The sequence below is a fragment of the Odocoileus virginianus genome, chromosome 27 (genome assembly GCF_023699985.2).
Source record: "Odocoileus virginianus isolate 20LAN1187 ecotype Illinois chromosome 27, Ovbor_1.2, whole genome shotgun sequence".
NCBI classification, from domain to species: Eukaryota; Metazoa; Chordata; class Mammalia; order Artiodactyla; family Cervidae; genus Odocoileus; species Odocoileus virginianus.
The window spans coordinates 44,452,057-44,479,002 of NC_069700.1; the positions used below are offsets into that span (position 1 = coordinate 44,452,057).

Sequence of the window (26,946 nt, forward strand, 5' to 3'; positions counted from 1 at the left end):
AAGAGTCTTCTCCAACACCACAATTCAAAAGTATCAATTCTTTGGTGCTCAGTTTTCTTTATAGTCCAACTCTCACATCCATACATGACTACTGGAAAAACCAAAGCTTTGACTAGATGGACCTTTGTTGGCAAAGTAATGCCTCTGCTTTTTAATATGCTGTCTAGGTTGGCCATGACTTTTCTTCCAAGGAGCAAGCGTCTTTTAATTTCAGGGCTGCAGTCACCATCTGCAGTGATTTTGGAGCCCAGAAAAATAAAGTCTGTAACTGTTTCCTTTGTTTCCCCATCTATTTGCCATGAAATGATGCCATGATCTTCATTTTCTGAAGGTTGAGTTTTAAGCAAGCTTTTTCACTCTCCTGTTTCACTTTCATCATGAGGCTCTTTAGTTCTTCTTTACTTTCTGCCATAAGGATGGTGTCATTTGCATATCTGAGGCTATTGATATTTCTCCCAGCAATCTTGATTCCAGCTTGTGCTTCATCCAGTCCAGCATTTCTCATGATGTACACTCTGCATATAAGTTAAATAAGCAGGGGGACAATATACAGCCTTGACGTACTCTTCCCGATTTGGAACTGTTCCTCGTCCAGTTTTAACTGTCGCTTTTTGACCTGCATATAGATTTCTCAAGAGGCAGGTCAGGTGGTCTGGTATTCCCATATCTTTAAGAATTTTCCACAGCTTTTTGTGATCCACACAGTCAAAGGCTTTGGCATAGTCAATAAAGCAGAGAAGTATATGTTTTTCTGGAACTCTTTTGCTATTTCAAAGATCCAATAGATGTTGGCAATTTGATCGCTGGTTCCTCTGCCTTTTCTAAATCCAGCTTGAACATCTGGAAGTTCACAGTTCATGCACTGTTGAAGCCTGGCTTGGAGAATTTTGAGCATTACTTTGCTAGTGTGTGAGATGAGTGCCATGAGGAAAAACTTCTGTAGAATGACATGCAGAGTTGTAAAAATATTCTGTAAGAGGTTGCTAGCAGGAAAGGATAAGTGAACTAACAGTCAGAAGCACAGAGTTTTCTACAGGTATGCCCCTTTTCTTCAGAACAGTGTAGAGAAACACAGCATGCACTTGGCTCCCTGAGGAGCTTCCAATCTCATTTGATTTAAATTTTATTACATATACAACAGCTACACTGACAGCATTTTAAAGAAAGTATATGAAAAGAAGAAATGAAATGCCCTGTTGATGGTCTATAGGTGCATTCCGCATAATTTAGTCATTTCAAGTAGTCATTTTTCTGCTTTTTAAAGACGTCTCAAGATTGCTTCCTTAATCACCAGTTTTAGTATCATATTTGGATATTAATTTTTAAGTTTCATTAGAAAAAACAGAGTAAAAATGCAATATTTAATTAAAACCTATAAATATTCAGTATCCACTTTTTAAGCTGCTTCATTATTTCAAGAGGAGAATAACCAACATTTGACTTTCTATGAAATACTTGGGTGATAATAGTAACAATCAGCCACTGTTACTTGGGAGTGAAAGGAATAGTGAAAGCTGGTAAAGACATTTTGGGAGTGTGGTGTTTGAATGATAAGAGGACTACATTCTCCTAAGCCATGGTCCACCCTTGCTCTTGTTCTCTCCCCAGCAGCTTCCTTACTGCTTCCTTCACATCCTTATTCCTCAAGGTGTAGATGAGGGGGTTGAGCATTGGAGTTACGAGTCCATAGAAGAGCGCAAGAAGCTTGCCCTTCAACTTGGCAGAATTGCTCTTGGGTGCCATATACGCATAACCGCTAATGGCTGAGCCATAGAACATAACGACCACAAGCAGATGAGACCCACATGTGTTGAAAGCCTTCTTGCGACCCTCAGAAGACTGGATTCTTACCACTGCCCTAACAATGTTGATGTAAGAGAACAGGATTAATCCCACTGGGATAACTTTTATGATGACCACAGCAGCATACATCTCCACTTCATTGATCCATGTATCAACACATGATAATTGAAGCATGGCAGGTACTTCACAGAAGAAATTCTCCACCTGATATTGACCACAGCGAGGTAGCAGGAAAGTCAACACTGTTTGCACCAGAGAGTTGCTGAAACCTGTTACCCAAGCCACCGCTGCCAGTTGTTGGCATAGCCGAGAATGCATGATAACTGTGTAATGCAGAGGCTGGCAGATAGCTACATAACGATCAAAGGCCATTACTGAGAGAAGGACACATTCAGTGGATCCTAAGCCAAGGAAGATGAATAGTTGAGCTATGCAGCCTCCATAGCTGATTTTTCTCTGGCCACCCTGTATGTTGACCAGCATCTGGGGGACAGTGGAGGTAGTATAGCAAAGGTCCAAAAAGAGAGATTAGCCAGAAAGAAATACATTGGGATGTGGAGTCTGGGATCAAGGCGTGACAAGATAATGATGGCTGAATTCCCAAGGATAGTCATTATGTAGAAAATGGAGATGGTCACAAAAAGAACCATTTCTAGTTTGGGCCATTCAGAGAAGCCCACCAGAACAAAGCCCTTGGAGTGAAGAAGAGTGTTATTGAATCTTCTCATTGCGTGACTTTACTTGCTGGAAACACCACAGTCAGATTTGGGAGCTTGATTAGCCTTTGCTTAGAACTTAATGCTGGTTAATGAACCTACATGTAATAGAGGAACTGGGTAGGGGATGCTGAAACAAATAAAATCATTAATGTATTTCCTTTTACTACCTAGGGAAGAAGAATGAGAGTTAACGATAATATATCTATATTTTAAGAACCATATTTTAAGCCATGATTTTCATTTGGTAAGCATATAGGTAACTAAGTCAAGGTATTACAAAAGTAAATCATTGCAAAAAGAAAGTGTTGGATCTGTTAAGATGGAGAGACACCGAGACTTCATTGGAGCTTCATTAAATCTCTAATTCACTCGATATATTTTTTAACTTATTTTTTTTCAATTCAGTTCACTTTCTTGGTGATCTTAATGCATCTATATTAAAGCAGATGAAATTTACCATCTTTGATAGGCACTGTCAGTTAAAGAATATAAATCCTCCTTTTTAATCACTGTATGTCTCCTTTCTGCTTATTGTAATTAAGTTAGTATAGATAAAATTCCAAGGACCAAAGACAATCCTTTATAGAATTAATTTATTATCACATTTAGCCAAGAAATAGTTAGTAGAAGTTAACATAAGTAGGACTAAAATTTTCACTTATTTTACTTATGTTGAACACATTTCTACCAAATAGTATATATTTACACCAAAAAAGTTTTGATATATATATATATATGTCTATATATATATTTATATTTTAAAAGTTTGTGTTTTCTATGGATGTTTTTACTATTCTCTCCATTTAGCCACACTTCTAAGGATAAAAATTCTCAAAATGGGCTACAGCAAAGTGGAAAAAGCTGTGAAAAATATTATACATACTCTCTGGTGTGAGTCCTGGATTACATAGGTAGTAAATGGCCTATAATTACATAGGTAGTAAGTGGTAGCATAAGCATCAGACTCCTTGTCTCTGCCTCTGAGAAAATCCTGTTTTTTAAATACTATTGTATGTAGTCACAGGATTCATGAATAAACCTGTAATATGTGAATAAACATTCACTTAATAACATTTTATTTGTCACATTGGATATTAGTTAATAAAGATATGAAATCTGTTATCTTTAATTATATGTATGCCTGGATTCAAGGATACTCTTGTATGAACTTAGACACGGCAAAGTACATTAAGCAAAACAGGATCATGTCCTGGAAAGAACAGTGAGATGGTTTATCAGCTAGCACAGTGAAATAGTAAAATTAAATAAGAAGTAAAAAGATTAGGAAGAATAAAATATCTTGAAATAATTTATAATTACTATCCTGAGATCTAATTATTAAAAATCCTATTAAAATTAAGTTCATATAGCAAATAATTATTAATACTAAATAAAGGTGCAATTTCAAAAGATTAGCATATAAATGCAAATAAAATTTCATACTGAAAAATTTTAAACATCACCAATAATTTAAAAGAATAAAGGAATGTTATTTTAAATGATATTAATAATATCATTTGTCAACTTCTCCTTAAGAAAACACTTGAGATATAAAATCAATGCACATACATATTTACATGCTAGGATAGGCATTGCTGGTATATTCACATGATTTAAAAAATTAGAAAAAATAACTTTAATGTTTCAGAATAGCAAAATGTTGAATATAATTTATCTATTGATTAGATGGTTATAGTCAATAAAATTAATTATATACATGCAATGCCTATTCATCATCATAATATTTTAGTATATGAAACATGCATAATATAAATATATGTAAATTATGCTTACAAAAGGATGAGAAAACTACAAAAAATAATTGGGTTTGAGATTACTAATGATTTTCATTATATAATTATGTTCCACTTTTCCAAATTATATTCAGTGATTAAGCATGCTTCTTGTGTGTGTGTGTGTGTGTGTGTATTTGTGTGTGTGTGTATTTGTGTGTGTGTGTGTGTTTTAGTTGCTCAGTTGTATCCAACTGTTCATGATGCCTATGGACTGTAGCCCGCCAGGCTCTTCTGTCCATGGAATTCTCCTAGAAAGAATACTGGAGTATTCGTTTTTTATGATTAGTCAAATCCATAATACAAATATGCAGAATTATTTGACAGACAGTAAGGAAAAAAAAATAAAAGCTTAAACCCTTTGGATTAGCACAGTGTCCTGATAAAATTTATACTGTTTCCATATATACATCATTCACCATTCATATTGTGATCTGTTTGATATGAATATGAGAGTCATTTTCATATGGAAAGAGAGGTTCTTCTACAGCATATGTAATCTTCTATGCATGGATGGTTATGTGGGCTGTCTAGAAAACTCCCCAAACTGAGAAGGAATCATAATGGGGCATAAGACTATGAGACAGAAATGAAGTCACCAAAGTCAGAATTCAACTAATTCAAAAATTAGTCTGTGGCCAGTTGTAATGTTCACCTTTCAAAGGATATTATTCACTACTCCTTTTGGAAGGCAGGAAGGAAGCAAGGAGAGGAAGAAGAAAGAAAGGAAAGAAGGGATTCTGATTTTAATGTTTCCTGAAAAGAACAATTGCTAAGAATAGCAATTACTATATAGGGACATTTTCTGAAGACCAAGTGTCATATGATAAATACAAGCTGAAGATGTATTCAGAAAATACTTTTACATCCTACATAATCTAAACAAATACCTCACAACAGTCATTCAAAACATTTTTCCTCATGCTTTCTTTCTTAGTATATAGTAAGTTAGTATATGTTTTCTTACTGTATGCATTCTTAGAATAAAATAGTATAAAATGGAATTTTTTCTTTATCTTTGACAGAATAAGACATTGTGAACAGGAAGTATGCAATCAAATTGGTCCTAGAAACAAGTGCAGTATCTCTTTGTACCTTTTATGCTACCGAACTGGCATAATAATTAATTCACTGAAGCTTGTGCAAGTTGCACATCAGCAAACTTTCTGTACTCTGTTGACATGTTGCTGAGATGAATTTGTACTACCCCTAAATCCACTAGGAATCCTTTCCAGATTACAAATTACAAATATGTAGAAATATGGTTCCTTAGTAAATAGGAGCTCACCCACTTGATTATTTGGGTCATTTCCCAAAACTCTAAGATTTCTCACCAAATCTACATTGACTTGGGGGGAGAGATCAACTCATAAGAAGGATTACTCAGGATAATTTTCCTCACCTGCCAGTGAGCTCTCCTCAAAATTAACAATCTCGGAGATTAAAAAAGAAAAAAAGTTACACGATGGAAACTAAATACCCTACTCACTCTTACTATTCAAATATTTAAACATCATTATTCCTTTTTCTCTACCTCTAATTAATTTTATCTTTAATAAAATTATTTTAATTCACATGCCATGATTGCACCTCTGCCTTCTGCTGTTGTCTGTAGTCTCGGTCTCCACAAACAAACCTGTTGATTGTCAAAGTGGCGGTCGTCTAAGCCACAGGTTCTAAGACTAAGAATAGCACAAAGAGTAAAAGTAACTTCCCCTCTTTTGGAACCAAGTTTCCATTTTCTCTGAAAGAAGCCTCTCAGAGGCTCTGTGTCACTTCTCAGTTTTGCTGCTTTGTTCAGCTTGTAAGGTGTCTCACTCTCGCTAGTTCGTCCTAGCACGAATTCGTTGTGTCTAAATCTCATCACAATATTGACTCTCCTCTTTTTTTTATGCCGTATTTAAAAGAATACAAGGATACCTAGGGTCTCCTTGTTTTTTACTCCTCAGGGAATGTAGTGACTTTAGGATGGGGCATGCTAGAAATTCTCACCTTGGGGAACCAATCTCCCAGTTGCAATTAAAACTCAGAGAGAAAAGCGCTTGGGCCATCGGGAAAATACAAAAAATAGCATCATAAACTGCTTACAAAGCAAATGAATTGTACATAATTCTGCCATAGTATACACACTCATGAATCTTGAAATGAATAAGTGGTGTTTACTTTGTGCTTGAAAGTAAAAGAAAGTGAAGTGAATGCCACTCAGTCGTGTCCGACTCTTTGCGACCCATAGTCCATGGAATTCTCCAGGCTGGAATACTGGAGTGGGTAGCCTATCCTTTCTCCAGGGGATCTTCCTGACCCAGGAGTCGAACCAGGGTTTCCTGCATTGCAGGCAGATTCTTTACCAACTGAGCTATCAGGGCTTGGCACCTTTTTTTATTAAAGCTTAATATGAATTACATCATTTAGTAATCCAGAGCTTCACCAATATATTATGTTGTCAAAATTTTGGATTTATTTTTCAACCTGATAGTTAAGAAATTGTATCTTCGTGTCACTGTATTTTGTATTTCTGTTATAATGAATGAGGTTGCTGTTCTTTCTGTATGTTCAGATGCTGCTGCCTATTTGTGAAAAAGCTGTTGGCATTTGAAGATGTTGTTGTCCATTTTACTTTGAGTTTATAAATTTCCTCTTGGTTTGGGGAAGTTTTTATATATTAGGAGACTGGCCCTTTAGCAACTATATGAATTTGATTTTTTTGGTTGTAATCTGTGGTCTAGCTTCTCTTATTACATTTTTATTGTATAATAGTAAAACATATATAGAAAAATGAAAAAGTCATAAATATGAGCTCAATGAATTTTTACAGAGTTGAAAGACTCCTGTGAAGTGGCACATAGAAGCAAGAGAGAATATATCCATCAGGTCAGAAGCTCCCCCTGTGTCTCTTCCTAGCCACTATCCCCTAAGACACTCTTTTGATTACCAAAACCATAAGCCTTATTTGCTTGGTTTTGAAATTTAAATAACTAAACTCATCTAAGATGTACAATTTTGTGTCTCAATGTTATGTCTGTAAGATTCATCTATGTTTTTACATGTACATTACGTCATTCATTCTCATTACCATATACTTATACATTTATGAATATAATGCAATTTATTTTTATTGCTTACATTTGGATAGTTTCATTGGAAGGCTATTACAAATAGTGTCAATATATACATTATTGGATATGTCTTTCAGTGGACAAATTTATGCATTTCTGGGGAATTTCCTGGTGGTTTAGTGGTCAGGACTCCCCACTTTCACTGCCAAGGGCCTGAGTTCTAACTCTGGTTGGGTAACTAAGATCCCACAAGCCACATGGCATAGCCAAGGGGAAAAAAATCAAACATTTCTTTGGGTCTGTACTTTGGATTGAAATTTCTGGTTTAAATGGTATTGAGTATACTCACTTTTTTTTTCATTTATTTTTATTAGTTGGAAGCTAATTACTTGACAATATTATAGTGGTTTTTGTCATACATTGACATGGATCAGCCATGGATTTACAAGTATTCCCCATCCCGATCCCCCCTCCCACCTCCCTCTCCACCCGATTCCTCTGGGTCTTTCCAGTGCACCAGGCCCGAGCACTTGTCTCATGCATCCAGCCTGGGCTGGTGATCTGTTTCACCCTAGATAATATACATGTTTCAGTGCTGTTCTCTTGAAACATCCCACCCTCGCCTTCTCCCACAGAGTCCAAAAGTCTGTTTTGTACATCTGTGTCTCTTTTTCTGTTTTGCATATAGGGTTATCATTACCATCTTTCTAAATTCCATATATATGTGTTAGTATACTGTATTGGTCTTTATCTTTCTGGCTTACTTCACTCTGTATAATGGGCTCCAGTTTCATCCATCTCATTAGAACTGATTCAAATGCATTCTTTTTAACGGCTGAGTAATATTCCATGGTGTATATGTACCACAGATTCCTTATCCATTCGTCTGCTGATGGACATCTAGGTTGCTTCCATGTCTTGGCTATTATAAACAGTGCTGCAATGAACATTGGGGTGCACGTGTCTCTTTCAGATCTGGTTTCCTCGGTGTGTATGTCCAAAAGTGGGATTGCTGGGTCATATGGCAGTTCTATTTCCAGTTTTTTAAGCAATCTCCACACTGTTCTCCATAGCAGCTGTATTAGTTTGCATTCCCACCAAAATTGTAAGAGGGTTCCCTTTTCTCCACACTCTCTCCAGCATTTATTGCTTGTAGACTTTTGGATAGCAGCCATCCTGACTGGAGTGTAATGGTACCTCATTGTGGTTTTGATTTGCATTTCTCTGATAATGAGTAATGTTGAGCATCTTTTCATGTGTTTGTATGGCAAAAATCACTACAATATTGCAAAGTAATTAGCCTCCAACTAATAAAAATAAATGAAAAAAAAAAAACAAAGAGTTGGAAAATCTAACCAGAATTTTAACTTTATAAGTGAGAAGGCTGGGCAAGAGCCCTCCTTCTGAAAGTGCCAGCACTAGACAGTGTAAATGGAAAAATATATATCAACTCTGAAGGGCAGATGTCTTCAAAAGATGGGACCATGATAAATCTTTGTAGCCTCCTTATATTTTTGTATTTAATTATATTTCCTAAATTTTCATACAGAATGTATAATACTTCAAGGAATAAAAATACATAGTTTCTCTTTTTCAAAAAAAAAAAATTTTTTTTGCTGATTTAATCTTTTGGCTATAACCAAGCTTTCCTGATCCCTTCCTCTCTCCATCTCTCCTTCTCCTCCCCTTCCCCCACCTCTCATGGACAGACACACATACACAGACAGACTCAAGTTCACATAAACATTTTGAAAAATAAGTTTTATCATGGAAAATGTGTTTTTATGCAACTGCCTTTCTTCATTTACCAGTGTGTCTGGAAATTATTCTACATCAGTACATAGAGATCTTATTATTTTAATGCAGAACAATGTCAACAATTTCTATTTAAATGGATTATTTACTCTTGCAATGATGATTGACATTTTGGTTCTTCCCAGTTTTTAACTTTTACAAAATCTGCAGTAGACAGTTTGTGAGCATGTATTGCTGTGTATGTAATAGTATTTCTGTTAGATGCTTAATGAGAATTTTAAGTCAAAGGTTATGTAAATTTTGCATATTGATGAATAATGCCCAAAACCTGAACTATATCTGTAACAATATACCATCCATTTACAAGTGTATAAAATGATTATTTTCTCAGAAACTCATCTTATGTGGCACAAGAGAAGCTTTTTAACCATTTGGAGAAAACACAAAATTCGATCTCTACCTTATATTACATACACAAATACATTGTAGGTTAATAAGTACACATAAATGAAAGATATATTTTTTTAACTTTCAGAGTTAGGTAGAGAATATATTTATTATTTGAGAGTATCTTAAAAACAAAAAAATACACCATAAAGATTGCTGTAGATACATTCACCTATAATAAATAGAATTATATTTATTATGATAATTTATGAAAAATTACAATAATAAGACAATCCCCAAAAATGGGAGATTTCTGCAATACATGTAACTAATAAAGGATGAGTTCTCAGAATATATAAATAAGAACTCCAAGAAAAACAAATGCTCTAAGAAAAAAGAAAATGGCCCAAACTTATGCAAATGAATTTTATACTAGAGAAATGTTGGCAAATTGCCCAACATTTGGGCACAGTGGCTGCACTAGCCTTCACCAAACACCTGAGTGTGTCAGTGTCAACAAAGTGTGGAAAATTTCCCACCTAGAGTCAAAAAATTTGTCTCTCCCTATAGTTTTATTTGCATGAAATGCTCCTTTGGTATCTAATTTTCTTGAAGAGATCTCTAGTCTTTCCCATTCTGTTTTCCTCTATTTCTTTGCACTGATCACTGAGGAAGGCCTTCTTATCTCGCCTTGCTATTCTTTGAAACTCTGCATTCAGATGGGTATATCTTTCCTTTTCTCCTTTGCCTTTAGCTTCTCTTCTTTTCTTCAGCATTGAAAATTCATCAGAAGGACTGATGCTGAAGCTGAAGCTCAATACTTTGGACACCTGATGCAAAGGACTGACTCATTGGAAAAGACCCTGATGCTGGGAAAGATTGTAGCCAGGAGGAGAAGAGGACAACAGAGGATGAGATGGTTGAATGGCATCACCAACTCGATGGACGTTAATTTCAGCAAGTTCCGGTAGTTGGTGATGAACAGGGAAGCCTAGCATGCTTCAGTCCTTGGGGTTGCCAAGAGTCGGACACGCCTGAACGACTAACTGAATTGACAGTCTTATTTCTCATTTCTCTTATTTTGAGTGCGATTGAGGAATATGTAATTTTTAAAGAGTTATTCTGTTTGCTTTTCTCAAAGCTACCTGTTTGTATACTTTACCCATTATTGAGAGAGGAAGTGGATTTTCTTATCGATTTTAGGAACTTTTTATCTCTGATGGAAATTAGTGCTTTACCTTTGATATAAATGGCAAACACCTTTGTATGCTTAGGTGCTATTTATAGAACTGTAATTCCCAGTTGGTCATTTGTCTTTTGTATGTTTCAGTATGATTACAAGTTGATCTTAAAGGTTTTTTTTTTGTTTTTTTTTTCATTTTATGGCTTCTGGTTTTGGACTCATAGATAAATAACCTCAGTTATTTCAAGTTTCTAAAGGAATTTCTCTTCTGTAAGAACATAGTGTAGTGTAATTTTTCCATTTTTTCAATTCTTGTTTTGTTTCCTTCAATAGTTTAATTAAAGATTTCATTACTAATGGATTCTACACTTGCTATAAAGTTTTGCTGTTTTTGTTTTGCTATTGTAAATTCAATTTTCTTTTACATTATCTTTCCTAACATGTTAACATATATGAAAAAATGGATTTCTGTATATTAATTTTCTATTCCATTATCTTGATGAATTTCACAGTAATTGTGCTATCCTCTTTCTTCTAGTATTGTTCTTTCTATGTTTAAAGGAGAGTATTTACAGGAATAAATTTAAACTCACACATCTTCATTTAAATACTTGCAAGGTTTGCTCTACTTCCTGTAAGTATTATTGTGAAGAAGACTGGGGCCAGCCTGACTTGTACCTTTCAAATGATAAATCCTCTTATCTGATTGTTCAGGAAGCTACTGTAATCAAAACAGTATGGTACTGGAGCAAAACCAGACACATACATCATGAAATAGGATAGAAAGTCCAGAAATAAACCCATACAAAAATGGTCACTTAATTTATGACATAGGAGGCAAAAATATAAAATGGAGAAAATATAGTCTCTGCGATAAGTAGTGCTGGGAAAGCTGGACAGCTACCTATAGAAGAATGAAATTAGAACATTTTCTAACACTGTATACAAAAATAAACTCAAAATGTTTTAAAAATCTAAATGTAAGACCAGATACTATAAACCTTCTAAAGGAAAACATAGGCAGAATACTCTTTGACTTGAATTGTTGCAATATGTTTATGGATATGTCTTCTAGAGTAATGGAAACCAAAGCAAAAATAAACAATTAAGATCTAATTAAAACTATAAGCTTTTACATAGCAAAGGAAACCATAAACAAAACAAAAACACAACCTATAAACTGGGAGAAAATAGGTGCAAATGATCTTACTGACAAGAGATTAATCTCTAAAATATACAAACAGCTCATACAGCTCAATTAAAAAAAAAAAAACAACAAAATCAAAACATGGACAGAAGACCTAAATAAACACTTTTTCAAAGAAGACAATACACATGGCTAACAGGTACCTGTAAAGATGCTTAATACCGCTAATTATCAGAGAGATGCAAATCAAAACTACAATGAGGTATCACCTCACTCCAGTCAGAATAGCTATCATTAAAAAGGATAAATGCTGGAGAGGTTGTAGGGAAAAGGGAACCCTCTTACACGGTGGGTGGTAATGTAAACTAGTGCAGCCACTATGGAGAACATTATGTGTTGTGTGTGTTAGTCACTCAATCGTGTCCAACTCTTTGTGACCCCATGGACTGTAGCCCAAAAGGTTCCTCTGTCCATGGAATTCTCCAGGCAAGAATATTGGAGTGGGTTTTCATTTCCTTCTCTAGGAGAACATTATGGAAGTTCCTTAAAAAACTAAAAATATTTACCATATGATTCAGCCATCCCACTCTTGGGCATAAATCTGAAAAAGACAAAAATGCTAATTTGAAAAGATACATGTACCTAAATGTTCATAGAAACACTATTTATAATAGCCAAGACATAGAAGTAACCTAAATGCCTGTCAATAGATGAATGGATTAAAAAATGTGGGTAAAAAAGATGAATGGATAAAAAAGATGATGGAATATTACTCAGTCATAAAAAAGAATGAAATAATGCCAGTTTTAGCAACAAGGATGGACCTAGAGACCTAGAGATTATTATATTAACTGAAGTAAATCAAAAACAAATATATGATATAACTCATATGTGGAATCTAAAAAATGATACAAATGGACTTCACGAAACAGAAACAGACTCACAGACTTAGAAAACAAACATGCTACTAAGGTGAAAGTGGGAGGAAGGAATAAACTGGGAGTTTGGGATGAACAGATACACATTACTATACAAAATACACAACAAGGACCTATTGTATAGCACTGGGGACTGTCTTGTAATAATCTATCATAGAAAAGACATATCACTTCCCTGTTGGCTCAGTCGGTAAAGAATTTGCTTGCCGTGCAGGAGACGCAGGTTCAATCCCTGGGTCAGGAAGATTCCCTGGAATGAGAAATGGCAACCCACTCTCGTATTCCTGCCTGGAAAATACCATGGACAGAGGAGCCTGGCAGGCTACAGTCCAAAGGGTCGCAAAGAGTCAGGCACGACTGAGCGAGTAAGCTTAGTAAGTACATAATTTTGCTGTACGCTTGAAACTAATACAACATTCTAAATCAAGGATGCTTCAGTTTTTTTTTAAAGAAAGATTATTATCTTTGAAATCCAGTAGTATTACTAGGGTTTTTACCACTAAACGTATTTTTTAGCTGAAATAAAGTGAGAATTTTTTAGTCTGTAGGTCTATATATTCCTTTATAATTTGTAAAGCACAGTTTATTATAATTTTGATTCTGTACTTTCTTGGTTATTTTTTCTTGGTTTTAACAATACTGTGTTATTTATTTCCTTCTATGATTCAGTGTCTATTCTCCTTTTTATTTTTATAATTTTACTTTTCATTTCTTCTTTTTAAATTTTATTTTTCCCTTCTATTTCTGACCTGAGTTCTACCAGTTCATGATAATCTCAACTTTGCTATTTTGCCACTTATTCGCTATGAATTTTTGCTCTTCTAGTTTCATACTGTCAGTCACAATTTCATGGCTGGCTTTTTAGCAGTAATGACATTATGTTTGGTTACAGTTCTTACCTCCAACACAGTAAGTATTTTGTAATGAATATTCCTCATCTGTCAATCCTTTTCTCACTACTTTCTTGGTTTCATCTTTTAGTATTTTGCACATGGCCAGTAATAGATCTTTTGTTTAAAATCTTGACTTTCTTTTGATTATTCATCATTAGCTATATCAGTTTTTACTTTTCTAGACCAACTATTTATAGGAGATTCACGTTGGAGAAGAGGCTAATCTTTGTCCTAGACCTTGTTCATACCAATTCTTGTTCACAGCAAAAACACCATGACACAGTTTAAATGTGTATGAGAGCTACTTTGGCCTTTGGTGTGTGTGTGTGTGTTAGTTGCTCAGTCATGTCCAACTCTGTGTGACCCCATGGACTGTAGCCCACCAGGCGCCTCTGTCCGCAGGATTCTCTAGGCAAGAATACTGGAGTGGGTTGCTAGTCTCTTCTCCAGGGGATCTTGCCAAGCAAGGAATCAAACCCAGGTCTCTCAAATGGCAGGCAGATTCTTTACCATCTGAGCCACCAGGTTTGGCCTTTGTTTTTCCTCAATCAATTAAGATTTTTCCAGTCATAAAATCAATATCATGGAAATATTGACATAATGTACAGCACAGTGACTGCAGTTAATATACTGTACTGCATATTTAAAAGTTTCTAAGAGAGTAGATCTTAAAAGTTCTCATCACAAGGAAAAAAATTGTTAACTATGTGTAGTGATAGGTGCTAACTAGACTTATGTGGTGAATATTTTATAATATATACAAATATTGTACAGCTGAAACTAATATAATGTTATATGTCAATTATATCTCAAAGATAGTTGAGATTTTCCACTCTAGATGCAAAGTCTGTTCTACTCACTCTTTCAACAATAGACTACCTGTTTCAAAAGAGACTTAATTCATGATTTCTATTTCTGCTTTTCATAGACTCCATGAAGAGATCCAGGATAATTGATATTGCCAATCTTCATTCTCTGCTCCTGTTGTTATCAAGAGACAGATAGCTGTACTATTTTCTTTTTCTTTTTTAGGTGGTGGTGTTGTTTTCTCCAGACCTTCCCACTTGTTTAGAGGGAGTTAGGTTTTCAGTTAGTTTTGAGTTCAGTGATGATGGACATTATCTTAAGCATCCCCCTTTGATTGTTCTAGTTTCAGAAACCATTATTTAATTGTTCTAATTTTCAGATGTATCTTAGATTTTTGTATTTTATTCTATTTATTAATTTTGGGCTTATTTCTGAGAGAAGAACAGGGAAGTTCTTATTTAATTAGGAGATCACTGAAATTTTTACTTTCATTGATGATCAGCCTCTAAGATCATTACAGGACTGATACATGTGCTCCTACAAAATAAACCTTCAGGAAGGAAAACTAGGCAAAGCTGTTTTTGTAACCCATGTCTAGTGGCAGTTATAGTAGGTTGCACTGTAAAATGTATTATGAATGGAAGAAGCAACATTTCTAAATTTTACACTATATTTCTAAGTTTACCTCTATCAATCATTATCATAGGTATGTCTGTGTTACTTTTATATCCATTATATTTCTTTCTCCTCTCATTCATTTTGATAAATTGCTATTCTATGCTGAAATAATAAACATATTTGTCAATTACATTTATTTCAAACCATTAGATTACTTATAATATACATTCAACTAAAAAACAAATCATGGAGTCAGAAGATGTAGACGAGTGCTTCACTTGGTCATGCAGGGCTTGTCGCAAAACTTCTATGATACCCAGTTTCCATCCACATAAAAAACAGAAGTAACATCCATTTAAAAGTTTTTAAGTATCAATAAGACATAACATACCAAAAATGTATATGACTAGTAAAGCACAATATAAACCACTATAATTATTTTCACTCCTATTAGCCTCACTTATAAGGAGTAATAGTAATGATGATGTTAGTCTCAATCCAAAATGGACAAAAGGAGCTGACTTTTGAAATTGATAAATTCTCTTAAGGAGATTTGTTTTGTTTTCCTTTGTTTGTGTTTCTGAACAATTATCAAAATACATTAATTGCTTATGAGATACTCTGGATCCCAAGGTATTTCATCATTGCTCAACAAATTTCATAATTGCTCTTAAGGGAAATCTAATTAGTTATTATTCACAGCACACATGTGTCTCTTTGTTGGATTCTTTTTCACTGGAGGAGACAAAAGTATTCTTATTAACTGTGCTTATGAACTGGGAATAGTGAGAGGCAGGGGCAGCCTCTTTCCACAAGCATGAAAGTTCACTGTGAGAACTGGGCAGAAGTAGTGGAAGCCTAGGGATGGTTCTGCTCTATTTAGATTTAATAAAGAATATTCATTTCTATTTTAGAAAATAATATTTTTTCCAAATTTTTCTTGACTGAATCATCAGTACTGAAAAGTTTACTCAGCTGAATTAAGGTAAGTGGAGGAGAAATTAAGTTGTCTTGGGTAATATTATAAAGTGTTTCTCAAAATTAAAATGATTTGCATACAATCTCTGGCTTTCACACCAGTTGTTCTCCTCACCATGTCATCTAGAACATCTATTGATCTCTAAACTAATATCTGTTGAAATGGAGATCCTAAAAATAAAAATTGCTATACCTTTCTACTCATGTGCTCATGATTAAATATTTATCCCATCAGTTCTATTCAGTTCAGTCGCTCAGTTGTGTCCAACTCTTTGTGACCCCCAGGGACTGTAGCACACTAGGCTTCCCTGTTCACCACCAACTCCTGGAGCTTGCTCAAACTCATGTCCATCGAGTCGGTGATGCTATCCAACCATCTCATCCTCTGTCATCCTCTTCTCCTCCTGCCTTCAATCTTTCCCAGCATCAGGGTCTCTTCTAATGAGTCCCATAATCTGTTTTAGCAAATATTTATTAATAACCTACTAGTTACTTTCGGGAGAATTCACCTAAAAAAATTAATGTGCACCACACAAAAGAAGCAATAGATTTGTTGTAGGAATAAAAATCATGAACTCATTTTTGAACTATGATGCTGTGAAATGAGAGGTAAACCTGTGTGGTATTGATTTAAAGCCCTGTGTTGTTGTTGAGTACACTGGTAAAATTGCCTATCTGAAAGTAGAGAAGGAAAGTTGAATTAGTAAAGATATATGGCAGAGTTATCTGTCCAGAGTTAGCAACTGAAGCTAACAAGAATAAAGGATCAATGAAGCAAAGAGAAAAGCAGAAATTAGTTAGAAAACATTGGAGGTAACTGGAGCGAAGGAGAAATGAATTACAAGATGCAGTGAAGGCAAAGAATGAACTGAAAAGAAGTAATAGTAGTGATGTAACACCCTGCTTTAGGAGAGAGTGTATCCAATGAAAAACATGGCCCAAAAAGATACTTGCACCCCAATGTTCATTGTAGCACTGTTTGCAGTAGCCAGGACAGAGAGGCAATCTGGATGTCCATTGACAGAGGAATGGATGGAAAAAATGTGGTGCATATATACAATGAACTCTTACTCAGCCATTAAAAAGAATGAAATAAGGCCATTTGGAGCAACATGGATGGATCTAGAGTCTCATACTGAGTGAAGTAAGTCAGATAGAGACGGAGAAATATCATATGACATCCTTTATATCTGAACTCTAAAAAGAAATGATATAGATGAACCTAATTACAAAACAGAAACAGACTCATAGATACAGAAAACGAACTCATGATTGCTGCGGGGAAGGGATAGTTAAGAACTTTGGGAAGGTCAGGTACACACCGTTATATTTAAAATGGACAGCCAAGAAAAACCTATTGTATGGAACATGGAACTCTGCCCAATGTTATGTGCCAGCTTGGATGGGAGGGGGATTTGAGGGAGAATGGATACATGTATATGTGTGACTGAGTCCCTTCACTGTTCAGCTAAAACTATCACAACATTGTTAATCAGCTATACCCCAAAACAAAATACATTTGGTGTTAAAAATTTTTAATTAAATTAGAAAATAAAACAGGTTTGGAGCAAATTTTTTAAGAAAAGATATTATTGTTACAAATGCCCTACACTCCTAACTCCCAATATCCTGACCCTCAATGATATATCAAGTGTTTTCCAGTCCTTTTATTCCTGACTTTATTTAAGACTTGAATTCACTGTTGTACATACAGAACTAGATGAGAATTGCTTTTCTGAGAAAGAAAGTGGGAGGTTATCTGCAAAAAGAGACACACACAGTGGTGAAGAGAAGGCCCTTAAGAAAGAAAGACCTGGTTATAAATCTTAATGTTCACTAAAATAAAGTAAAAGAATAGGGAATAATGTTGATATAAATTATATTATTATATTTCCCTCATTCTAGAGTATCCTGTTTCTGAGGTGTAAACATATATTTCAAGTTTTATTGTAATTATATTACAATAATGGGGTAAAAGAAGCAAGTCAATAACAGATTTCTACCTTCCTGTGACTGATAGAATAATAAGAATGGTTATTGTACCTATCTCCCAGTCAATCAATCAATAAGTTAACTAAACTTTTTAGAAAATCTCTATATTTGAAAATAACTCCAAGAAACTTTTCCTCAGACAGAGTCAGAAATTATTCTGGTTTATTTAATACTAATGACCTTGTTTCTTAATGGAATCTATATAAAAATAATTATATTTTAAAATATAAAACAAAGTTACTGATTTAAATTCTTCATCTTTTGGCATGAACTGCTATGCTATACTATGGGCACAGAGAAAATTCTTCCAGTGAAGAATCACATTAAATGACATGAAAGTGAGCAAAGTTCTCTTTTATACACTCCAGTCATTGATGTAGATTTCTAGGTTTTGTCAATCTCTCCATTATAATCTGCATTTGGACATTTCATTAGATATTCAAAAATTTATGTAATAATCTATTACTATCATACCTTAAATTTTATATTATTTGTATCACTGAAAAAATACATTTATGTGTTTGATAATAAAGCTGTTATCAATATCATTCATATAATCCTGATTTGAATCTGATAGTGAAGTTTCTGAATATACCCATATGATTTCTACTATATTGATTATTCTACTTTCAGAACTGCTATTAAGAAAAAAGAAAAAGAATGATCAATGACAGCTACTTTGGTGGATTTATACTCCTTGGATTCACAGGCCAGCCTCAGATGGAGATGATTATTTCTTGGGTTGTATTTTTCTTCTACATCATTGCCCTGATGGGAAATATGGTCATCATCCTGCTATCTTTTCTCGATGACCATCTCCAAACTCCCAAGTACTACTTCCTTAGAAGTTTGGCCATTTTGGATCTCTGCTACACCACAAACATAGTCCCTCAGATGTTGGTCAATATCTGGGGTAAAGACAAGAGAATTACCTTTGGTGGCTGTGCTTTTCAACTTTTCACTGATATGGTTCTCTCCTCAGTTGAATGCATCCTTCTGGCGGTGATGTCTTACGACAGGTTCAATGCTGTCTGCAAGCCTCTGCATTATATGACCATAATGAACTCCCAACTTTGCCAGGGTCTTGTAGGCACTGCCTGGGTAGTTGGTGTTATTAATTGCATGATAATTTCCCCCTATGCCATGAGTCTTCCTCGATGTGGAAATCACCACCTGGATCACTTCTTTTGTGAAATGTCCGCAATGATCAAGATTGCATGTGTGGACACGACAGCCATGGAGGTAACCACATTTGCCATGTGCCTGATTATAGTTCTTGCTCCTCTTTTTCTCATTCTGGTTTCTTATGGCTTCATTGCTGTAGCTGTGCTCAAGATCAAATCTGCAACGGGGAGGCAAAAAGCATTTGGGACCTGTTCCTCCCATCTCATTGTGGTGTCCATCTTCTATGGAACTGTAATCTATATGTACATCCAGCCAGGAAACAGTCCAAATCAAAATGAGGGTAAACTTCTCAGTATCTTTTATTCCATTGTTACTCCCAGCATGAACCCACTGATCTATACTCTAAGGAATAAGGAGTTCAAGGGGGCCATAAAGAGACTGATTGGGAAAAAGCAAGTTCTGTGGAAACAATAGGACACTGATTCTTCCTCCCAGAAATTTCCAGTATGGAAATGTGTCCTTTACAACTTTTATATGTAGGCAATTTATGTTGTGTCATCACCTGAGATAAAGTACATGAAAGTGAAGTCGCTCAGTCATGTCCAACTCTTTGCGACCCCATGGACTGCAGTCTGCCAGGCTCCTCTGTCCATGGGATTCTCAGGCAAGAATACTGGAGTGGGTTGCCATTTTCTTCTCCCAGGATCTTCCTGACCCAGGGATTGAACCTGGGTCTCCAGCACTGCAGGCAGATTCTTTACCGTCTGAGCTACCAGGGAAGTCACTTCTCACCTGAGAGAAGTACTCATGAAATATACAGAAAATTATTATCAAATCTAATGCATTATTGAATAATGCATTATTGATTAATGAATCATTAATTGAATAATATATGATGATACATGTACAAAAAATATTTAAAATAAGTTTTAAACTGAGGCACCAAAACTAAAACTAATTTATAGTATGCTCTGATTCTTTTAGATTATACATGTCCAAATTTTAATTACATTCCTCAGTTAATTGTAATACTTTCCTTTCATTATGCTAACTAGATATTCTCATAATTTTAATGGGTTAGAAGCAGTTCTTTACTGACAGCAGTAAAACCACTACTAACCAAGAAGATCAAGAGTTCTAGTTATCAATCATCTTCATAGTGATGCAATGTTAATTGACCACATCAAAAATTTCTTTCCTCTGGTATTTTCCTCTACCCATATAATTACTCCAAAAAGTAATGATCACAAAATGAAAGGCATTTTATGTTACATACCACTAACCATCTTTAAGATATCAATACTAATGCTTTTATTTTTCCCACTGATTTTCCAAATTTCTTATTTTAGGGGTCAACATGGGGGTATCACCATGGCACCTGTTTTAAGAAAAGGTAAAATTCTTGCTCTGGTATTTGGAAAAGCTGGCACAAGTAAAGGTGATTTTACTGGTCACTGAAATGTCCTTTTTTCTTTATTTGGAGAAAGGTCTATTTGGCCTTCCACACAACTTTTGATTGGGTTGTTTTTTTTTTTTTATATTGAGTTGCATGAGGTGTTTGTATATATTAATCCCTTGTCAGTTGCTCCATTTGCAAATATATTCTGCCATTCTGAGGGCTGTGTTTTCATCTTGTTTATGGTTTCCTTTGCTGTGCAAAGCTTTTAAGTTTAGTTAGGTCCCATTTGTGGAAAGGAAGGCCTCTAGACTATGAGCTCAGGCAACCAACAGGCGGAGGGTTAAATCTGAAAAAGTCAGTCCATGTGTCCACAAAAAAGATTTAAAGGAAGAAGAGGATTTTTCTCAGCAGAATGCCCTCCCCCATATGACCCACTCATCCCAAGGCCAACATCTACAATTACCTTTTCAGTCATCTACTTTCACACCTATTATCTCATTTACTCTTTGCAATAATTCTAGGAGACATTATTGGCCCCATCACATATATCATGCCTTTGAAAAACAGATACTCCTTCTGATGGAGAATGTTTTTCTGCTTCCCAGGTCCTAGGGTTGACCTCCATGTGGGTGTGGACACTGGCTCCTGTTGACGGTGGGTACACAGCTATTACAGCCGTGGGTCCCAGGGCCCTCTGAGGCAGGTTCTGGGACCACAGTGTCTTTCCCGTAGGGGTGTTGTGAGGCAGTGTGCAGAGTTTTTAAACCACATATTCATAAAGATATTTTGTAATTACTAAATGAAATATTATGATGTCTCCTGCTTTGCAATCTACTTTTTTATGTTTAAAAATATTAACCTATATCATAATTTAAAATGACTATGAAATACCCTATATACAGATATAACAAAAGATACTAAATTTATTCCTGTTTCTGAACATGTGTTTCCAATTCCTCACTATTCTACATGTTTCTATGAGTGTGCTGTTACATCATGTACCGCTGAGATGATATGACAAGAATACCAAGACAGATGGTACCTCTGTGGTGTTCTTTCCAAAAATCCATAGCCCCACTCTAATCATGAGAAAAATACTAAAACAGAATGAACTGAGGGACATTCTATAAAATACCTCACAGTATGCCTCAAAACTGTCAACATCATTTTAAAAATGGGAAAAAAGGAGACAGAAACTGTCACAGACCAGAAGATAGTGAGACATAACAGTAAATGCAATGTGGCATCCTAGATTGGATCCTGGGACAGAAAGAGGACACTAAGGTAGTAACTGGTGAGATCTGAAGTCTGCTTCATAGTAACACTTTTTTTTTTTAAAGATTCTACATACAAGTGATAGAAATGAACTTATTTACAGAGCAGAAACAGACCCATAGACAGAGAAAACAAACTACTGTCACCAACGGGAAAAGCAGGGGGAGGAATAAATAGGAGTTTGGCATTAACATATATACACTACTATATATAAAATAGATAATCAACAAGGACCTACTGTACAGCACAGGGAATTCTATTCAAAATTGTAAATTAACTATACTCCAATATAAAACAAAAATTAAATTTTAAAAATGAATGTTCCTTCAGACCCAGGGTTGTGTGTAGAAGTGAGTTCTCTAGGCTATAATTTTATGCTGTCAACTAAGATTTTCTACATTAAGTCTTTTCACAGTGCAGTCTTACTCATCTCCAGTGATCAAACAATAGACTGTATCTTTCAAATATCATTTAGCTCAGTGGTTTCTTCTTAACTTCTTCTAGAAGTCATTTCAGGGTTAGGAACTCTCCCATTGATAATGCCTCATTTCCTGTTCCTGTTGTTTTAATGAGTCAGATAATTCACCGCAGGCCATATCCACAGAGATATGGGTTCTTTCAGCTATTTGCAGTAGTGGGCATCCTTTATCTGCATTGTTCCGCATCTGGCCTTCTCTAATTCCAGAATATTTTTGTATTTTATGATCTATGTTTCAGAGGTCAGATTTTGAAATGAAGTTTGCATTTATGCTTTTATTATTTTCCTTGTTGAGGCAGTTTCTCAGAGAAGGAGAAGTAATGATTTTTCATCATACTAATAACAGAGTTTTAATCTGCCATTACAAATAATCTTAGGATCACTGACAATGCTTACATTTTCTGATGTCATTACTAAAACTATTCAACAGCAAAAGCTGCTGAATATTTTTTGGAATTACATACATATAAAATGGCAATTTCCAGGGAGTGTGTAATTGATCAGTGTGCCCTCAATGGAAGTAACAGGCAAATGTTTAATAAATTATGGTTTTCAATCTTAAAGCTATCCAGTGATTGCCACCATAATTTTCTCACCCTGTCTGTCTGTGGTAGTGAGTCTGGTACACTTCTATGGGGCTCACCTATTGCTGAAATTGTCCTTCTTTGCCAAAATTGGGTATTTCATTGTTATGAAAAATATTGAAAGTTAGGTTACACAAATTAGAGGTGATAGAAAATATAAAAACTACAATTACAATCATATGTAGGTTTGTGTGTCTCATCTGTATTGTTCATTATGTCTGTTAACTTGTGATAATCTATAACTTCTTGACAAGCAATGTTCTCCCATATAAAGTAGAATAATAAAGCCATCAATAAAAGTATTTTATTGATCAAACCACATATAAGAAATGTATACTGACTTGTAAAATTGTCATTACTTATTAATCTTATATTAATAGTATTAACTGGGGGAGTTTCTCCTGGGAGATTTTTCTTTTTTAATGATCTTCTTCCTTGGATAATTACACAATACATATTTAATTGCTAATGAGTAACCCAGTGTCCCCAAGGTCTTCCCAGACTCAACAAATTTTATCACTGCTGGTTAGGGAAAACTACTTGTTATCTTTCACACTGAGGATGTTTTCTTCTCTGAAATGTATAATGGGAAGATTCTTCTTGAATGGGTACATGAACTACAAAAGATGACAGGCAGTGGCTGCCTCCTGCCACTATCACATAGGATCTCAATGGCAAGTGGGAGGATTGGTATAATGAGCTATGTAATGAAGAATTACATATTCAGTCTTATTTAGGGAAAGAAACTTTTCCTACTTTAGAAGAGTTAGATTTTTCTCACCCAGAAAGTCCTTGGTTAAATCACCACTGCAGAAAAGCTCCCTAAGCTTAATTAGGGTAAGTGGGGAAAGAAATTATGCTGTTTTAAAAACATTTGATAAGACTTCCAATTTAAAGAATTTGCATGAAAGTTTCTGGTTTCTATAACAATTTTTTTTCTTCAAAGTTTGAAACATACATTAAATCCTAAATTGATTTCACATGAAAATGTGTATTTGTGTTTTTAATTTCTACCCCCCAAATTCATAAATTTATTTTAACAAACATTTGTTAAGAACCTAGGAGATACCTTATGAGGCAGCTCTATGGATTAAAAGCTTTTGTTACAAGATACAAAACAGAATGAATTCAATTTTGCATATATGATTGATATGGGAGTAACCCAGTGGAAATCCCCACAGATTAGCTAAATTTGTAAATTTGAAGCTGCAAAAGATGAAGGGACCAGAAAAAATAGAATTCTTAGTTATGTGTACAGAATTAGTAACTGAAGTCACAGAGGCAGAGGAAATATGGGGGAAAGGAGATCCATTAGAGAATGTTGTTTATAAATACAGGAAGAAAGGAGGAAAAGAATGGAAATTCCACTGAGGGAAATGGTAGTGAAAAATTGAAAAGAACCATTTATGACGGCAAAGGGCAGGTCTAATGTAGAAGGCATTAACCTGCCATAGAGAATTCAAGCAGAAAAATAATTTAGAAAAGACCACCAGTTTAGAAACTAGGAATGCATTTGTGTGCTTGAGAGACATTTTCATAGTAGAAATGAGTTTGAAAAAAGACACTAGTTTTGTTAGATAGGAAAAGAAGTGTCCATGTGTGGTCATCAAAGCCTCTTTGGACCAACATCATGTGTTTACAGATTTTTTTCTGTGCTAATCCTGAGAAAAGTCACTAGGGATATAAACATAAAAATAACACGATTCCCCCTCCTGAAGTTGTTTAACTTTTTAAATGCATAAGTAGTAGAACTGGAGCTCCTGTAAGATGAGAGGTAGGACACAAATAAATATTAATGATTGAGTATAAAACTAAGAAATGGGTACATTTTAAAATAATTACTTAATAGGAAGTGATATAATTTGGAATAAAAAGTACAGTTGAACCACAATATTGTAAAGTAATTAGCCTCCAATTAAAATAAATAACAATTTTAAAAAAAAAAAGAAAAAAGTGGTGTCTGTAATGAAAAAGGGAGAATGCTCTTTCTGGGGAGGGATGGAAAAAGAAAAATAATGTTTGGAAATACAAGTTTTTAGCTGAAAGGAAAGTTTGCATTTTAAAATATAAGATCAGAAGATTTCTAAAGCAGAGTGAACATGGACAGCAGGATTGAACCTTTCTGCGTAACTATTGGAAAAATCATAACAGTTATGCAGACTTCATTTTCTATGAACCCTTGGATGAAGGAGGCAAGAATTTGTTGCAAATTCCCAACCCCCTTTCAGCATCCTGATTTGTAAAGGGAAGTTCATCTGGCTTCATTCAACCATTTTTCTCAGGATTTTCTTCTGAGACTTCTCAGTTTTTTGCCTTGACATAGGAGACAAAGTAAATGAAAGTATAAACTCTGGAGGCAAATTGCCCTTTAAATAAATTTTATACCAAATTGGATAAACAGGAAAGTTAGAATAATTATGAGATTTAAATACTAATTTTTTAATTGTGTGATGTTTATCTTAGCAATATATACCTGTAATATTGTTTAAAAACATACTCACTATGGTTTCCAATATGTTAATATTTTATTTTCACAGCTGATATTAAGGAAATAAGAAAATGATCAATGATAGTTACTTTGGTGGTTTTATACTCCTTGGTTTCCCAGGGCAGCCTCAACTGGAGATGATCATCTCTGGGATTGTCTTTTTCTTCTACACTATTGCTTTGATAGGAAATATCGCCATCATCCTGCTGCCGTTACTAGATGAACGTCTCCAAGTTCCTATGTACTTCTTCCTTAGAAATCTGGCCATCTTGGATCTCTGTTATACCACAAATATAGTCCCACAGATGTTGGTCAATATTTGGGGTAAAGACAAAAAAATCTCTTTCAGTGGCTGTGCCTTTCAACTTTTCATTGATGTGACATTATGCACAGTTGAATGCATGCTCCTGGCTGTGATGTCCTATGACAGATACAATGCTGTCTGCAAACCTCTACATTATATGACAATAATGAACCCTCAACTCTGTCAAGGCCTAGTGACCATGACCTGGATAATTGGTATCATTAATTGCATGATACTCTCTCCCTATGCTATGAGTCTTCCTCGATGTGAAAACCACCACCTGGATCACTATTTCTGTGAGATATCTGCAATGGTCAAAATTGCATGTGCAGACACCACAGTCATGGAAGAAATCTTATTTGCATTGTGTTTTTTTATTTTCCTCCCACCGCTTCTTCTCATTCTGGTTTCTTATGGCTTCATTGCTGTAGCTGTGCTCAAGATCAAGTCTTCAGCCGGGAGACAAAAAGCATTTGGGACCTGTTCCTCCCATCTCATTGTGGTGTCCATCTTCTATGGGACTGTTATCTACATGTACATCCAACCAGGAAACAGTCCATCTCAGGATGAGGGTAAACTACTCAGTACCTTTTATTCCATTGTTACTCCCAGCTTGAACACACTGATCTGTACACTAAGGAATAAGGAGTTCAAGGGGGCCATGAAGAGGCTGATTAGAAAAGAAAAACTTTCTGGAGAAACAATAGGACACTAACAGCTTTTCACAAGGCATTTCCAATAAAGAAATTGGCCCCGTGTAACCTTTAATTCCTTGTGAAATTATTTTAGTAGCAGCCATTACTTAAAAGTAAAAACAATACTTAGAAAAATGTGCGTGTATTTTAATGTTCATGTCCTATAATCCCAAGGGTTGATTCAAAACTAAAAATGCCTTTCAAAGTCACTAGCTAATGGCCAACAGGCACATGAATAGATGCTCAAAATCATCAATGATTAGAGAAATCCAAGTCAAAATTACAATGAGGTATCACCTCACACTTTGGTAAGAATGGTCATCATTTAAAAGTCTAAAATAATAAATGCTGGAGAGGATGTGGAGAAAAAAAGAACTCTCTTACACTGGATGAGATGGCTGGATGGCAATACCGACTTGATGGGCACGAGTTTGAGTAAACTCCGGGAGTTGGTGATGGATAGGGAGGCCTGGCATACTGCGATTCATGGGGTCGCAAAGAGTCCAACACGACTGAGCGACTGAACTGA

At 35.1% G+C, this 26,946-nt stretch overlaps 2 protein-coding genes and 1 pseudogene across 2 annotated transcripts; 2 read left to right on the forward strand and 1 right to left on the reverse strand.

Annotated features, from left to right (window-relative positions):
• Nucleotides 1-1,569: 1,569 nt before the first annotated feature.
• On the reverse strand, nt 1,570-2,531 carry LOC110143530 (putative olfactory receptor 2B8; annotated as a pseudogene).
• Nucleotides 2,532-18,729: 16,198 nt separating this feature from the next.
• On the forward strand, nt 18,730-19,668 carry LOC110143529 (olfactory receptor 2W1-like). Its single transcript, XM_020903178.2, has one exon. It carries the CDS (start codon nt 18,730-18,732, stop codon nt 19,666-19,668), a length of 939 nt encoding a protein of 312 aa, XP_020758837.2.
• Nucleotides 19,669-25,489: 5,821 nt separating this feature from the next.
• Nucleotides 25,490-26,437, forward strand: LOC110143528 (olfactory receptor 2W1-like). The gene has a single exon (XM_020903177.2). The coding sequence runs from the start codon at nt 25,490-25,492 to the stop codon at nt 26,435-26,437; it is 948 nt and encodes a 315-aa protein (XP_020758836.2).
• The last annotated feature ends 509 nt before the right edge of the window (nt 26,438-26,946 follow it).